Genomic DNA, 17,963 nt, shown 5'->3' on the forward strand with positions numbered 1-17,963 from the left:
TCTCTCTATATCTATCTACCTATGTGTCTTTTTCTATGGCTCTCTCTCTATCTGTCTGTATAGCTATCTCTATTTCTGGCCAGATCTCTATCCGTATATCTATCAATCTATCATTCTAAATATAAAACTATCTCTCTCTCTATCTCTCTCTCTATCTCTCTCTCTCTATCTCTCTATCTATCTATCTATCTATCTATCTATCTATCTATCTATCTATCTATCTATCTATCTATCTATCTATCTATCTATCTATCTATCTATCTATCTATCTATATGGCTATCAATCTGTCCACAGATCAAATAAACTCCTAGGTATAGACTGCGTTCCCGCTCCCTCGTTCCCCTTTGACTTCCACTCACCGAGGGCATCTGGCTGGAGAGCAGGTGCCCGTCCTGGGCCAGCATGTTGGACATCATGAGAGCGGGCAGCTCCGGGTAGGAGTAAGGGTTGATGAGCCCGTTGTGGGGCAGCGAGTGGCAGAGGTACCCGGTGGAGTCGTGCTCCATCAGGTGGAGGAGGGAGGGCTCTGGGTGGTTGGGTGGAGTGATTGGCGGGATTTCGTAGTCCTCGTCGCCAGCGGCATTCCCGCTGGCGTTCCCGGAACCGCCACCGCCGCCGCTCTGACCCGTGTAGCTCTGGGAGAAAGGCAGGGACAAGGAAGGGAGATAATGAGTGATCACATATGGTTTGCATGTATGAAAAGCTTTTGCATGTATGAAAAGCTAGTTGTGTGTTTTGAGGGATTGGCTTTGGAGGGAGGCCTGAACTTTTTGGGAGGATACTTTCAACATCAAGCATACTCTGGTTTCTATACTCTGGTTTCTGCTCCCAAATCCCAGAATGCATTGCAGATGCCCTGTGTAGAGCAACTCATGAGGACCCTCGTGACGCTCTGGCCTCTCAGTTATACGATATACAGTTACAAGATACATTACTTTACCTTATAAAGTAGCTTTATGTCAGTGGGCTAATAAAAGTGCCTTCCAAAAGCCACATCTTTGTCTACACCATATCGGGAAAAAAACACCAACAGGACCACAGTGAAATCCGACACACTGTAAAACGTAATAAGTGCAATGTTTATGTGTTACACCAGCAGAATATCAGAACATCCTATCCCTATTAAATAACAGCACCCGCCACGGTATCAAAGTAAGTAGTACGGCATCATGGCTGTGAGATTCTGCACAAAGAGAGCTCCACTCAAACCACTATTACTGAAGAAAGAAGAAGACCCTCTGTTTCACGGAGTTGTCCAAAGAAAAATAGCGGGGGGATCTTAACAGGGAATGAAAAGCCATTTTGTCTAATACGATCCAAGACGACTACCATTGTAACGGCCCAGTCAAATTAATCATCACAAATAATATTCTGGTGTCAGCCATTCAAGGGGTTTTTAATAGAATTTCTATGATTCATGTCTCGCCGTATACATCAAACAGTCAGTTCTGCAACATTTCAGAAATCAATTCAATATCATCTTTGTGTAGGCTGTCATCTCGGCTGGCAGAGCGGTCATTTATCTCTCAAACAGATACTTTTAGAAAATAAAGGGCAAAAAGAAAGAGATGGGGGTGGGGTGGGGCTGTGGAGGGGGAGAGGAGTAAGGATAGTGACTGCTATTTTGTCCACCACTGCCACGGACTGTCCACATTTACAGACGGGTAAATACCAGGTGGGTGCAGAGGGACAAAAGGGCAATTGTATTGCTTTTGCGGGAAATCTACAGCTTTTAGATTTGATTGAATTAGATGCATTCGAATTGATTATCAAAGATAAGCAGGTACTACAACGAGTTAAAAGGAAATCATTAGACGCAGAGATTGCAGACAGAGAAGTCAACATTTAAAATGTGCTTTAATCCGCTTGCAAGTTGGGACAATTTAAAAAAGAAAAATGAGTAAAAAGCTTCAAATTGGTTTACTTTGCGTTGACATTGTGTGCGAAACTGGTGGATATTCATTTTCTGAGCTTTCCCTTTGAAGACAGCTGCTTTTGTAAACCTTATGGGGTAGAGTTATTGTTTGGTCTAATGGACACGAAAACAAACACTTCCTGAGATTCAATTCCCCTCATAATTGTTGGAAGGAAACTCAACTGTCTGATGTAAACATTGGGGGCATTGTGTAAAGCGAGCCCCCCTGTACACGTCCTCTTGGCAGCCTCGTGTGGCTGTCATCATTTTTACCGTCCACTCATATTGTTGGGTCTTGATACATTGGGGAAGCAAACCCACAACATGAGATCCATCATGCTTAGTGGTCCCCTCTCTAGTCCTGTTTTTATCAGCCTTTAGATTTCATTTTCCTACTTTGTTTTTTGTTATTCTTAGAGTATGTGCTTTGCCGACGTTGTCCGTGACCCATTGAATATCTTTGCTTGTGTTTGAGAGAGATAGGAACTGAGGGTGTGCGTCATGTGTTGGGATTGCTTTGAATAAAAAACTGCAGTGCTGCACTTGATGATAAAATGTAAATACCAAGAGTGTATGAAAGCGTGCAGGCAAAAAGGACTTAGATGCCATATTTCACAATAGTAATGCTTGTGCAGAGGAAGAACATAGGGACTAATGTAAACTAATAGCCTCTCCATACGTCTTCCCAATATAAAATCCAAACAAAGGAAGTGGATTTGAAGGATGTGACAGAGACCAACATATTTTCTTGTATTGCATTGTTAATCCTTCACTTTTTCCTATAAATACCGTGCATATTTAGACACATGTTTATGATCTAATGACACACTATTCAGCGACTCTGAGGGAAGATAATAACTATATTATAATTGGAGTTATATCTTGTTATTTTGACTCTTATGGAGTACAGATACAGTCAACCTAAACCAGTACACAAAAGAGAGGTTAGATGAGGCACAAGGAGCGTGATCTGTGGAACTATCGAAAGGCAGGCATCCAACAGATTGGGGTCCAAAGACTGTTTCATGGAGAGCTCTATTCCTAATGAGATTGCATGCACAGAGCCAACAACAACAACAACCACAACAACATACTGACTAACGATTCGCCTTTTCTCTTTGAAATGTAAAATCAGAACAAAGGACATGCATGGGATGAGTCCCCCAGCCCAACATATGTCCTGGTAACGCATTGCATTATTAAACAATAACCCACCATCCCATGTGTGGCTGCAGCAGACCTCTGCTGTACAACCACACACATAGATTGCTGTGTTTGCAGCCCATCACAGAAGACAACCATGTCCTTCCTTGATCAATATCACCGGCGACACACGACACTACAGGGACTATCACTGCCTATATATAGCCTTCCCCATTTTTCCATTTCACTAAATATTTCTTCTTCTTTTTTTTCTTACACGGACTCCAGCACAATCTGTGGTGTTTTAATTAAGCGACGCATCCGCTCAGACCGAAACTGCTACATCTACGGGCAGACACACCTTTCATTTAAGAGAAACAGATGAACACACAGTTGGTCTGGGACGGAGATGGAAAATAAATAGCGCTGAATGGGAAGCGCTCCAGCCCGTCTCGGCTTGGCACGGATCTGGGTCTCCGGCGACGCCTGAGTAACCAGGGCCCTCTGTGGATTACATCGACTGTAGCAAATGGCTCATTATCTGCATATTTTGCTGGGAATTAGTTACGCTGTCTCTCTTGAAAGTGAGAAGAATTAACTAAGGATATGGTTGCCGGGCGAACACATTTATCGCATTAGCGGTTAAGACTGTCGTATCCAAAACATAATATTTATATGGTATTCTTTTTTTATTGCTTCGGTTTTATTTTGAGTAGTAGTAGTAGGCTAGCATTTGTTTGTGTTTGGTTTGTGTATGCGCTGATTTACATACTACAGCTTGTATTGATGCTGGCGGGGTCATGCATTACTGGTCCACATGCAGATACCTCGCTATAAGGTTAGTCAATAAATGGAATTACACAATAGCACTAGACAAGAGCATGGCCTGTATCGTTGGAAAACTATTATTTATTCATTATTGGAATTCCTGTTGCAATTGTACTTCCATTTATGCAACTAGAATGCCGAATGAATAGACATCCATGTATGTGTAAAGAATAGATTAAATGGAATATATAGAGAGCAATATTGGATGAGGCACCGATAGCATAATCTACGATAGTGGGAATATGTAAAGGCAGATGCTGGAATCAGGCACGGCGCACAACACAGTTTGGAGTCCAAAGTCAGCGTTTGTTTGGCGGGGAGGGCGGGGAAAGACAGCTCGGCCAGAGACGATGACAGATCTGCCGTACCACTAATGTGCACTTATCTGCCTATTGGAGAGCTTTGTCACAACGTGATTTATGCTTGAAACTCCCCCACATACTACCGCTTCCATCACCTTCGACACCCTCTCCCGCTCCTCCTCCTCCTCCTCCTCCTCCTCTTCCTCCTGCTCCGCGTCGGCCGCAGTAACCCCTCCCCCCTGCCCATGACAGGGCCCGGTTATCTCTCTTTTTCACGTGGTCGGGAGTTTATTTTAGAGGGTGTCATCCATTTTGTCCACGCTGAACAACCCCTTCCCCAAATAAAGCTCCTAATGTACTTATATATTCATGCAGTTCACCTCAGAGGTCCGTTTCTTCTCTCGGTATAGGTTGCTGTTGACTGTTGGAACCATTTTGGTTTTGCTTAAGATTATGGTGTGGAAAAGAAATAATCTATTTTAAGAGCTTGTCACATAGTATGTCAAGAGAAATGCACTATTCTGTGGTAGAATAGTAAAATAAAGTCTAGTGCCATTTGTCAAGAAAGGAATCCGTCTCAGATTGTTATACGACTTACTTAGAATGTGCATGAAACGGGGTGAAGGCCACAAGCTATCACTTGGGCACTGTGTAAGACAAGGCTAGCATCACATTCCACCATGATGAGCCACACAACCATCTTTTGGAGTACATCCTACTACCAATGGACACATTGTGGCAGTAGGTCACGGTCAGAGGTGGTGACCCCCAACCCTGATGTCTATCATGCCCTCTGCCAGGGGCCTAACAGGTCTGGAGCCCCGAGGGGCCCTCACTGATCTCAGCAGGTCCTGCCTCTCCAGACTCGCCTCCTATCCATCCAGGGAATTAAATGGAGTCAATCTATTATTTACTTGCATGTTTACGTGTTTGTGTGTTTGTCGCTGTTCGCAAACGGGTTTGACGGTCGGCAAGGTTAAAATCGCTTTTCCGGCGCCTGAGCCTCAATCTGCAATATCGACTTTGCTTCGACCAGGACATGTAAACGAAAAAGTCGCCAATGATCTTTGACAAGCAACTGTTTCATGCGACCATCATGTCAAATGAAAGAAGGAACAAATATCCACGCCAAGATTTACAACCCTAACTACGGCAACTCATACAGAAGGACAAACTATCAAACAGCAACAGATGGCCAGGTTCACCTCGTACATCATTACCAACAAACCCGTCCTTCCACTCACAGCCAGCCGCTCTCATTGCGAACTTTCGTCTTTCGTGTGTGTCTCTTTCTGCATATACCTCTGCTTTGTCTCCTGTTCCTTGTGTACAACGCGCTCGTCAGCCAAAGGGTCAGGGGTCATCCACATCTGATCGCATGTCGGAGCGTATTAGAATCACAGCTTTTGCGCCATGTCATATTTCATTATGCATTTGACTCTTCTCCCGGGTCGTGGGGGTCAGTGTGATTTGATTAGATGACAGAAATGATATAATTTGCGTTTAACCCTGGGCTGTATAGGCTCTGAGTGGACTACTAATGCATTTCACAAAAGATAGGGGCTGATCTTCTCCACCAGTGACTAATCCGAAGTGGCACACACTGCAGTCAATGTGTGTGTGTGTGTGTGTGTGTGTGTGTGTGTGTGTGTGTGTGTGTGTGTGTGTGTGTGTGTGTGTGTGTGTGTGTGTGTGTGTGTGTGTGTGTGTGTGTGTGTGTGTGTGTGTGCGTGCATGGTAAAACATGGAGAGAGGTTTACTCAAATAATAAACACAACCTTTCATCACCTATGTCATCTCTCTCTCTCTCTCTCTCTCTCTCTCTCTCTCTCTCTCTCTCTCTCTCTCTCTCTCTCTCTCTCTCTCTCTCTCTCTCTCTCTCTCTCTCTCTCTCTCTCTCTCTCTCTCTCTCTCTCTCTCCATATATCTCTCTCTCTCTGTTTGTGTGTCTCTCTCTGTTTCTCTCTCCTGTCTCTGTCTGTATTTGTGTATTCTACTTGTCTTCACTCTGCACACTCGCTCTGCAAACTAACTGGGACGCCCAGACCATCGCCCATCGCCAACTAAAGAGATGTGACAAGACAAGCAGAAACATATCTGTATTTTATAAGACACCTTTACCGTCTGACTATATTATAAACTAAGGGTGGCCAATCAGCTTGAATGATTAATACAACAATTGAGTAGAAAACAGAGCACATTCATTTGAATGTAATATAATTATATATCAGCAACAATTATAGCTACAGAATCTAGGGGCAACATATTGATTCATGAGTTACAAGGGGTTAATTAGATGGGGGTGGTAATTATAGCATAAAAGTCACACGAGCCATCATCATGGTCTGCGTGACGTGTGCACGAGGTTGTGCCTAGCATGGCATTCTGCAAATACAATACAGGAACAACTGCTGTCACACGCCCGTGTGTCCCTCTCTGCTATCATGCATGGAACGCATAGGAGGGTAAGCAGGTGGGTGTTCACCAACAGTCACCTCGAGTGACAGCGACCGGCCTTTGACGTGGTTGTTGTTGTAGTTGTTGGGTGAGGTGAGGTAAAGATAGCACTGGGTAGACATGGGGGCAGGAATAGAGACAAAACAACCCAAAAAACAAGATGTCAGAGGGAGGGGCGGTGAGGTGGAGGAGGGAGAAGAGGGAGAGGGGGGAGAGGAGGGAGGTGGGGCGAATGGGCAAGAGAAGATGGAGAATTCAGAATTTCAAATGAAGGGAGCGTAATCAAACGTATTGCCTGACAGGGTCAATCAGGCTTTACAATGGTGCATGGCTGGACACATTACTTCCCCGCTCCCCTGTCTCTGGCGATACTCCGCCGCCATGTCTCCCGCAGAGAAGGGGGCCTTTAGAGGAGCTACCGTGCCTTTACCCCTTTTAGATTCGCTCCCGTTTTTATTGCAGTGTCCAATGTCATAAGGAAAGTCACAGTCACGCACTCATCGAACCAAAGACTGGCTTAGGCCACGAGAACAGCACAGATAATCGCTTGTCATTCATGTGGATTGGATTGTTAAGTTATCCATTGTGAAAACTTTTAATGGGTACTTCGACAATAGTGCTTCTGTGTTCGCATGACAAAACAAATTATTGTTATGAGAATAAGCAAATAGACAAAAAAAAAAGGCCCAACAACAACAACAACAGCAGTAAAGAGTTGGAGGAACTCAAGCGATTTACTTGAACAATGTTGGGACTAACAATAGCAGTGCTGATGGAGCAGTCAGCCAAACAAACGTGCATTATTCAGAGATTGTTAGGGTCCTGTCACCCACAATAAACTCTGCTCTACCCCGGGCAAGTTGGCAGCAGTTAACATATATGTATGTATGCGTATGTGCTTGTTTGTCTGTGTGTGTGTGTGTGTGTGTGTGTGTGTGTGTGTGTGTGTGTGTGTGTGTGTGTGTGTGTGTGTGTGTGTGTGTGTGTGTGTGTGTGTGTGTGTATGGGTGTGTGCACTGTGCACTCAAAACTAAATGTTGTACATCTGTCTGAATAGTCATCTAACTATAAGTACATGCACTGTTGCATCTATGTCCTTGTGTGTCTAAGTGCAGTACAATCCCTTTTGTGTGTGTGTGTGTGTGTGTGTGTGTGTGTGTGTGTGTGTGTGTGTGTGTGTGTGTGTGTGTGTGTGTGTGTGTGTGTGTGTGTGTGTGTGCATCCACACGACACTATTACATGGCTGTGTATGTGTGTATGTATGTGTGCGTGTGATAATGTTTGTGTGTGTATGTGTATGTACGTACGCACGTTTGTGATAGTGTGTGTGTGCGAGTGTGTAATCAGACAAATGTGTGTGTCATACAAATACAAGCACGCATGTATGTGTGTGTGTGTGCGCATCTGCCCGAGTGCGTATGCATGCAAATGTGTGCGTGCGCATTGTGGATTCCACATGTTAAGTGCCTGAGAGGTGCCCGCTGGATCAGAGTGCACGTGGGTGTGTGCACGGGAGGCTGGCACAGCTGGTGCGGGCAGGGAGGCAGAGGTCTGGTGCCCGGTGCCCCTGGTAAAGGCAGGGCTGGCGGGGGGTGGGGGGGTGGAGATAAGCCCTCTCATGTCAATGGACCTCTCTGTTGCTCCTCTGTAGCTCGCTGTGCGGCCACACAATTGCACCACTGTCACTTCTCCCACGTAGATTATGGACATAGTCAGGATTACACCACCCCTCCCCCCACCCACCCCAACCCCACCCCCCACCAAAACGATTGGTTGTTGGGTTGAGTATGAGTTTGCTCTTCTCAACGAGTGTGCAGACATGCCGTCAACTGGGAGCCTCCTAAAAAGCTTTTCAATGGTTTCGGTCTGTGCAGCAAAAATAATAAAAGGTCCAGTACTTCAACAGGTTGAGACCAAAAATATAAAACAAAAAAGAACAGCCAGAGATGTAGCCCTCGATGAGACAAAGCGAAATACAAACAGGGCATCAACCTTAATTCATCCCTCTTTAGGCACATGACAACGTGAACCCGTGTCATCGTACCTAGAAGGGCATCAATAATTGGCTCTTGTTAATTGTCCCAGCTGAGCCTCGTTGTTTGTTTCTCACCCTAACGAGTCTTGGTTTACCGGAGATCTTCTTTGCTCTTTCCCTCTCTCTCTCTCTCTCTCTCTCTCTCTCTCTCTCTCTCTCTCTCTCTCTCTCTCTGTCTCTCTCTCTCTCTCTCTCTCTCTCTTACTCTCTCTCTCTATCTCTCTCTCTTTCTCTCTCTCTCTCTCTTTCTCTCGCTGCTTCCCTGGCCTGCGGTAACAGTTTGCTGGAGGTGGATACAGATTGTAACTATTTACATTTGTTCCTGGATAAGGAAATAGAGAGAGAGAAAGAGAGGGAGAAGAAAAAGATAAAGAGAGATAGAGAGAGAGATAAAGAGACATCGGGAGAATGAGCGAATCTTCCTCGATAAAGGATCATAAAAACGGTTTCGGAAGCATTCCTTTAAGAGGTGTTAGCTCTCAGGAGAAAGGGGATACGGTGTTGGTCTGTGCTCTCCACACCCGCCCTGGCAGGAGGAGTCAGAGGGCCTGCACAAATACATTAAGATGCCCATTAGCTCCGTCATGTGATTGCCGGGGGCAACAAGAAGACGGACAGCTTGGCAAAGCGAGGAGCCTTGCACAAATATACCGCCGTGGACGTCTTGTTTGCAGTGCCCATCTAGGTAGAGCACTCCAAACAGAAGGCTTTTAAATGGAGCGAGGGACATGGTTTATTTTTACAGATGACAGTTTAGGAAACAAATGGCCTCAGGGAATGAGGTTTCCAACTCCTACTATCTATTGCTTCGACAAATATCCAACACACATCACATTTATTTTTTATTTTTTTGTGCTTTGTCTCTCCTCTACCTGCTTCGTCAGCGAACTGCTATAGAAATATTTTGGCAGGCCACTCTTTGTTTTCATTTCTACAAAGGAGAACCGAGTGAGCAAGAGAGAGAGAGAGAGAGAGAGAGAGAGAGAGAGAGAGAGAGAGAGAGAGAGAGAGAGAGAGAGAGAGAGAGAGAGAGAGAGAGAGAGAGAGAGAGAGAGAAATAGTATTAAGTGAGTGAGAGATTGAGAGATGGGGGGACGAAGTCAGAGGGAAAGAGCTGGTGAGGGTGGAAAGATTTGAAAGAACAAAGTGGGGTGGTGTAATGGGTGAAAGAGGAGGGAGATAGTGAGAGAGAGAGAGAGTGAGTAGGAGAGAGAGGGAAAGAGGAAGATAATGAGAGGTAGGGAAGGTGTGAGGACAGGGAAGTGAATGGGAGAGTAAAAGGAGGAAAGAAAATGAACACGTAGTGGTGAAGGGAGGTGTAGGATATGTAGGCATGGCCGTAAACGGTGAGAGATGGGAAGAGGGAGAGGGAGAGAAATGGACGTAATCGGAGGGAGGTAGACGGGCCGGTGATAGAGAACTACATCAGGATGGAGGGAGGAAGGGAAGGAGTGGCAATTGAGAGAATAAAGGTGTAGGAAAAAGGAGCAGAGAGAGGGAGAGAAATAGAGAGAGAGAGAGAGAGAGAGAGAGAGAGAGAGAGAGAGAGAGAGAGAGAGAGAGAGAGAGAGAGAGAGAGAGGGAGAGAGAGAGAGTGTATAGGTGTATAGGGGGTTGGAGGGGATGTGGAGAAGACTTAGAGAAAACCGGTCTCTCCTGGTCCCCCATCTAAACGACGGCAGAAGAGGCTGTCGTAAATCAAGCTAATGCTATAGTTCAGACCAGCAGGTCGAGCAGGGAGGGGGGAGGGGACTCAACCCCCCAACCCCCAACACACAGACACACACACACACACACACACACACACACACACACACACACACACACACACACACACACACACACACACACACACACACACACACACACACACACATACACGCAAACATATGCACACGTATAGACACATAGGAACACACAACCGCACCCACACATACACATATATCCACCATATACCAACACACACACACACCGCACAGACACACATACACGCAAACATATACACACGGATAGACACAAAGGCACACAGACACACACAAACAGGATAAACTAACACACACACACACATACACACACACACGGACCCATATTGTTATACACACACACACACACACACACACACACACACACACACATATACTTATATAAATACACACACACACACTAACAAAAACTGCAGAATGCACCGCAAGAGCTCACCCGGGCTTTAATCAGGGCAAACAATCGAGACGAGAGCGTCTCCCCCAATCAGAGGGGGCTTCCTGTCAGTCACACACCAGTGAATGCAACCAATCACTCGTTCCCAGCCTCCCGTCTCCCCCACCCCCCACCCCCCACCACCAAACTCAAAAGTCCAGACAGAGCGGTCAGGTTTTGGGTTGCAGCCAAGGGAACGTTTGTTACACATATGAAGAGGAGAAGGAGTAGAATGAGGAGGAGGAGGAGGAGGAGGAGGAGGAGGAGGAGGAGGAGGAGGAGGAGGAGGAGGAGGAATGTTTCGGGGGATCAGCTCCACAGGAGAGTGATTGATTCAGGAGTCCTCAGAAGATATCAAATTCTACAGACGCATGTGCAGCTGACAACACTATTGCTCATCAGCATAGAAACTGAAGGGCCAGGGTCTCTCCTCTTAAGTATTTCCTAAAAGTCTTATAAACGGGTCAACTGACGGCGCCTGAAATAACATCAAACCAATTTGTAACTGTGTTGTTATTATTTGAAAGCTTTTCTTTTTTTTTGGTGTTAAAAGATAAAATACACCAAACAAAATAACACCAAACTCTAATAACCTCTGATCCCTCTCTGTGTGAGATTCACAGCTTGTCGGTTGGCACGCGCACGCCACACTAATTACAACGACAGCACACCGGGGACGCGAGCTTGCCAGCAATACATTTTAAAAAGACAGGCTAAGACTGGCATGACGCCTAGAGGTAAAAAAAAAGTCCAAAACATGTAGTTCCGACTTGTTAAAACAAAACTTTGAAACTATTCATATTCAGGTTCCGTTTTGTGGTGGTTTTCCTTTTGCGTACCTGTGCTCGTTTTGAGTTGGATAGATGAGGGAAGCATGAATAAGGCCGGTGAACAAGAACAACAAAAGTTTCGAAGGGCGCAAACATCCGCTTCGACTTTCCATTTTACCTGTGATACGTAGCAAAGGCCGGCATTCATTGGGGCCAGTAAACTGTATTGTGTTTTAGTAGGCAAGGCCACACACATACACATTCGCACTACGCACAACACACACACACACACACACACACACACACACACACACACACACACACACACACACACACACACACACACACACACACACACACGTGCACACACAGCATCTTGGCAGTAAAGACGCTCCACCGGCAGCCAATCAATAAAACCTTGTTACGCTAATTGCTCGATCATAATCTCCACTCCTACTTCTGCTGAATATCCAAACAGTCACTCCATTAGCCGAATTATTCCCCAGTGCAGTCCCGGTCCCCCCCCCCCCCCCCCCCCCCCCCCCCCTCTCTATCTCTCTCTCTCGCATTCTCCCACTCTCCCATCACCCGTTTTTCCCTGTGACATATTTCTCTCAAACGGCAATTCTGCTAAATGAATTCATAACTCAGGAAGGGAGACATCCAAGCCAAGCGTTGTCAAGGTAAAGTGCTGATGAAGTGCACTGTTTCTTTCACTTTGAGAAGGCATCTCCTGCAGTGCATTAACTTTGATCGCCTCTCTCTCTCTCTCTCTCTCTTCCTCTTTCTTCCCCTTTCTTCCTTTGGTCCACTCTCTCTGTCTTCTCTCTCTTTTTCCCGCTCTCTCTGTCTCTCCGCCTCTGCCGCAGATCGGGGGTCTAGGGTCCAAATAATCCTGGACTCTTGTGGTCTTCGGCAAACAAGGAAATGTCTTTGCCTTAATGACTTGCTTGGCTGGGAATTCCCGTCACTTATTTTCCCCCCCTCGGCTTCTCGTGTCACTTAGGGAAGTGAGAGAGAAATGAATGTCCGAACGAAAGCAAGGAAGGAAGGAGTAGGGGTCAGGGTACGATGCCCACGAGAACATTGATAGGACGTGAGAGTTTATATGGATATGACAACACTGACCTCGTTTCTTTGTGACTCATCACAACAACCCTGTCCTTGAGGCTATAGCAGGCCCGTGGGGCCGGCCCTCCACACAGAACCCCTACTGTATCTCCCACATGGTTTCACATTTACTTGATCACTGGTCACTCTGGACGTGTTGTCATGTTGATCCAAATACAATGGATCATGGTCTGCTAGGGATGTGTAGGGAATGCGCAATGCAATATTACCGCGGTTTTATGAGTGCCAGTACGATATGTATCAGCTGCGATTCTGTGTAGATATGTTAGATGTGGCTACACGACATTACCATTACTCTGTCATTTAATTTTCTGTGGTTTAATGTATGGGTTTAGGGTTGGGCGCTGGGTTCAGCAAGTCCATCATCGTTTATTTAAATGAAATTGGTCAAACAGAACAGAACATGGTTGATGCAAATTGACTTTAGGCAAATACACTACAGTGCCCTCTAAAGGTGGTACCATCAATGTGCTTACACTAGGATAAAGCTGAAAATAATATTGCGATACTCACATGAATAATTTTTCCAATAAGGCCCTACTTTAATAGGGCATTAAGGGCGTTAATTCACTGCTCAGTTGGTGTGAGTTAATTATTTTTTACAAAGCTATAATGTTTTCCTTGTGTTTCCGTTTTTGTGTAAATATTTGTATATTCCAATACTATTGCTTGATTATTTAATTTACCCTATGCATGTAAATGAGTCCATCTACTGTGCCAACTGATCCGGCATTAATGTAGGTAGGTAGGCCAGATCAGCCGAGCAGGTTGGAAAATAAGACTAAAACGCAAACGCTGAGGCACATAGTTTCACAGTTTCATGGTGGAACCACTGACCCAAATGCATTTCAATTCACAAGAGATACTGAAGAATTATAGAGGCAGAGAGCAAGCGGCAGAGAGCGAGAGAGATACAGAGAGAGCCAGAGAGAGAGAGGGGGGGGGGGGAGGCTGAGAGAGAGGGGGAGATAGAAACGTAAGAGAAAATTGAAAATTGAAGTATAAATAATGAGAGAAAGGCCGTGAAAATGAGCAAGAAGAGAGGGGGGGGAGTGTGTGGGAAGAGAGACAAAGGCTAAGGAAAGAGATGAGACAGAGAGAGTAAGAGAGACACAGATTTAAAAAAAAGCCAGAAAACAGACGAGGTAATGAAAGCCACAGGCACTATCATTTGTTTCACCTACTAACCAAAATGTACACAATAATAATCCCTGAAACCTTTGTTTTTCCATTATAGCTTACACCAAATTCCCTTTTTATAGAGGACAACACGTGCAAGAATAGAAACTGCAATTTGGATGTTCCACTGCAGCCGATCAATGTGATGGATAGGGAAGACCTGCTTAAACTACGCTTTGTAAAGTGTTTTTCAAGCAATGTCTTTCCCACCACGAACACAAGCCAACTGCTATATGGACAAGTATAGTGTGGTCCACTACATTATAAATTCAATATCGAAGCCATAGTAATGTTGTATTGTCGCTGTATTAATATCCCCAACCTAAAGGCTGAAGTTATTGAAACAACAACGAATCCAGTGAGAGAATAAAACGAAACAATGATTTTAAATTGGAGGCTGGCCACAACAAGTTCTGGGCACAACATGGCAGTGATCGGCCCAAAATAACTCCTATAAAACCCATTGTTGTGAATGTTAGCATTGCAATAGATCCATATTTCTGTCTCTTGTTGTTGTAAGAGCATGGTCCGCTCCCCACTACCCCAACCCCCACCGACATCCCCTCTGGCCCACCCTGATTCTTGCTGTCAAAGAAAAGAAAAAGAGAGAGAGAGAGAGAGAGAGAGAGAGAGAGAGAGAGAGAGAGAGAGAGAGAGAGAGAGAGAGAGAGAGAGAGAGAGAGAGAGAGAGCAGAGAGAGAGCAGAGAGCTTGAACTTGGTGGAGCAGAAAGGAGAGAGAGCGAGGCGAGGCACATGTCAAATATGAGGGTACAGCTCTTGAACAAACAACCTATAGCACAGAGCAAGACCATACCCTCCCTGGTGCTACAGCAGTAGTACACTGTATTTGTTTCCCTCTGTTTCTCTCTCTCTCTCCCTCTCCTTCCCTCCTCCCTTTCCCTGTGTTCCTTCCCCTTGCCTCTGTCCGTCTCCTGTAACAGGTATAAATCGTTCCGTCGTCCGTCTCTAATTAAGCGGAAAGCTTCGGCGTGCGTCGTGTCCCCTCAACGTGCGATCGGTCATTCAGCGCAGACGATGATGGAGTGTGAGGCGCGGACGGACGCGGAATGATCCACCTAAGAGGGCCCACATTCCAACAGGGAGCCCCAACGCTACAACTGAGGTGGGACGCTCCGTTTTAGTCCGGTGTAACCCGAATGGGACATTTATCCCAATTAAAATCCCGGGTTGTCACCACTGTTGTACGGGGTGCGGGGGAAAGCGCTCTCTCAACGTGTCACGTGACGTGTTCAGGATTTGAAGGAAGGGACGGACAACGCGCCATGGGGGAAGCGAGACGTTTTCTTCTACTGCCATGTTTTTCCTATGGGCTCTGGGTGCTTGTGAGAAAAACAATGCTGTGCACCAGAAGAAGGGCCTCCCCGGTTGCAGCTGCAGCCGTTTTGCTTCTAATAATCGCAATTGACAAGGCGAAATTCCCCGCTCCCTTCTGTGTGTCAGATGAGCTTTATTCCGAAACTCAACAAATCCCCTTGTTCAAACACAACCATATGGGCAGCCAGTTGCTCCCTCCACCAGCTGTTCTGCGTTTGCGTTTCTCCGGCTCCGTTGCCATGCGCTGCCTGAGCGCAGACGCACATGCTGTTGCAAAAGCCTACCCTCTGCACTTGACCGCGACCCAGGGAACGACTGAGTAACGCAGCAGTTGGTATCATTAGAATGAAGGGTAGTCAAGACGTGATGGTTGATTATGCTTCGTTTTTAATTGAGATCAAGATCAGAGGATTTGGGTGTTGCAACTACGATCAACTCGGGGTTTAGTAACTAATTGCTCCCTGTGGGACAATTAGTTACTAGTTACTCTTCCCTAGGAGAGAGAGAGAGATACAGAGAGACAGAGAGAGAGAGAGAGAGAGAGAGAGAGAGAGAGAGAGAGAGAGAGAGAGAGAGAGAGAGAGAGAGAGAGAGAGAGAGAGAGAGATGGGGAGAGAGAGAGAGAGAGATGCAGGTAGGTCTAAGGAAGAGACTGGTCTCACCTGGTTCGGGGAGAGGAACTCCTGGTTGTTTTCATTCATGTACATGTTGTCGCCTTCAAACTGCAGAAAGGGAAAGTATAATACCGAAAAGGTGGGAGGGTGGGGGTTGGGGTGGGGTTGGGGAACAAGAGAGAAGGAGAAGTAAGGGAAACAGAATGGGGAGGGGCGGGGGGTGTGGCGGTGGAGGAGGTGGAGGAGGTGGAGGAGGAGGAGAAGAGAGATTATCCGTTAGTCAGTCAGCCGGGCACAGAGCACGGAAGGAACAGTGTAACGTAGCCCTCTCCTAATGAGTGTGAGTCCTTGGCTTATAGACTTCCATGGCTCTGGTGGTTTGTCAGTAATTACAGTTCATTAGAGACACGTATAATTAGGCCCCTGTCGAACGCCACTACTGCTCTGCGCTCTCCTGCAGCAGCAGCCGCTCTGGCCCTGACATTCTTTAGCATGCGTGTGTGTGTGTGTGTGTGTGTGTGTGTGTGTGTGTGTGTGTGTGTGTGTGTGTGTGTGTGTGTGTGTGTGTGTGTGTGTGTGTGTGTGTGTGTGTGTGTGTGTGTGTGTGTGTGTGTACGCCACCACTGCATCCACGCAGAACGTCATGCCTATGGATACCGTCAGGTGAAGAAATTATAGACACGACGGGGAGATAATCACCGTGTCAACAACGCAGTCGCCACACATAAATCCACCCAGCGCCGCGCTAGCTAGGCTACAGCGCCGCAAGGCCGCGGCGGCTAGTTAACAAATCAAACCATGCTGCCTTTCCATTAACCACCTGCAGCGTAAGTCAACAAACCTGCAAATCACCATGACATACATGGCGTAGATTATTGTTGTCAGCTAGCTAAGGTCGCCATCCCGCCTAACAAACAAGGCTACAACTAATTTTAAGTAGTGGATAGACCAAACTGTGGCTACGCTAGCTAACCCAGCTAGCCCAGCCACTCATGTTGCTGTGAGTAGCCTCCCAGCAAACCAGCTCGTGAACAAGGGCATGAGGAGGCCAAGAGGTTGGGGGCAACACAGCCTTTAGCACTTTAACACTACGCCGGAGAAACTGGCAGCGACTCAGCACCAGGGCTCCCCTGGCGCACACACACAAACACACACAAACACGCACACACAAACACACAACTCCAGTCTAAAAGACAGGAGGACCAGACAGGGATAGGGGATAAGGGAGGGAGCACAGGTTAAAAAGAGAGAGCAAGGAGAAAGAGAGCGAGAGAGAGAGAGAGAGAGAGAGAGAGAGAGAGAGAGAGAGAGAGAAAGAGAAAGAGAGAGAGAAGTGAGAGAGAGAGAGCGAGAGAGAAATGCATCACATTGCAAAACAATGCAATACGATTCAAAGAGTGGTAAGGGGATGAGGTGTATAAGAACACAAAAGTGCACGCGCCTGTGTATTTGTGTGTGTGTGTGTGTGTGTGTGTGTGTGTGTGTGTGTGTGTGTGTGTGTGTGTGTGTGTGTGTGTGTGTGTGTGTGTGTGTGCGCGCGCGCATGCGCGCGCGTGCGTGCGTGCGTGCGTGTGTGTGTGTGTGTGTGATAGAGAGTATCATGGTGTGTTGTGGGTAACAGTAGCAGCAGTGGCAATAGAGCCTGTGGTTGTTCTTGTTGTAGTTGTGATTAACACAGGGGTCAAAAGCAGTGGCCTGTAAAACAACAGTGTACACGCACATGTATCCACACACACACACAGGCACCTGCAAACAGGAGGAGAACACACACACACACACACACACACACACACACACACACACACACACACACACACACTCCCACAGGCCTTTTTGCCTTTCTGTCTGACACGTTTTGGCAGTCGTTTAGGAGAAAGCAAACTCCCCACACACACACAGACACACAGAGACACAGACACAGACACACACACACACACACACACACACACACACACACACACACACACACACACACACACACACACACACACACACACACACACACACACACACACACACACACACACACACACACACACACACACACACATACGCT

General features: G+C 46.4%; 1 protein-coding gene across 3 annotated transcripts in view; it reads right to left on the bottom strand.

Annotated features, from left to right (window-relative positions):
* Positions 1-17,963, bottom strand: part of tox2 (TOX high mobility group box family member 2) — a 96,709-nt gene that overhangs the window by 28,763 nt on the left and 49,983 nt on the right. For all 3 annotated transcript variants that reach the window (XM_056605346.1, XM_056605344.1, XM_056605345.1), the window contains exons 3-4: positions 15,956-16,015; positions 361-636 (exon numbers count right to left, since the gene is read on the bottom strand). In XM_056605346.1, the coding sequence (XP_056461321.1) occupies positions 361-636; positions 15,956-16,015 (336 nt within the window). The remainder of the gene's footprint in view (positions 1-360; positions 637-15,955; positions 16,016-17,963) is intronic.

Source organism: Gadus chalcogrammus, chromosome 13 (assembly GCF_026213295.1).
Source record: "Gadus chalcogrammus isolate NIFS_2021 chromosome 13, NIFS_Gcha_1.0, whole genome shotgun sequence".
Taxonomy (NCBI): Eukaryota; Metazoa; Chordata; class Actinopteri; order Gadiformes; family Gadidae; genus Gadus; species Gadus chalcogrammus.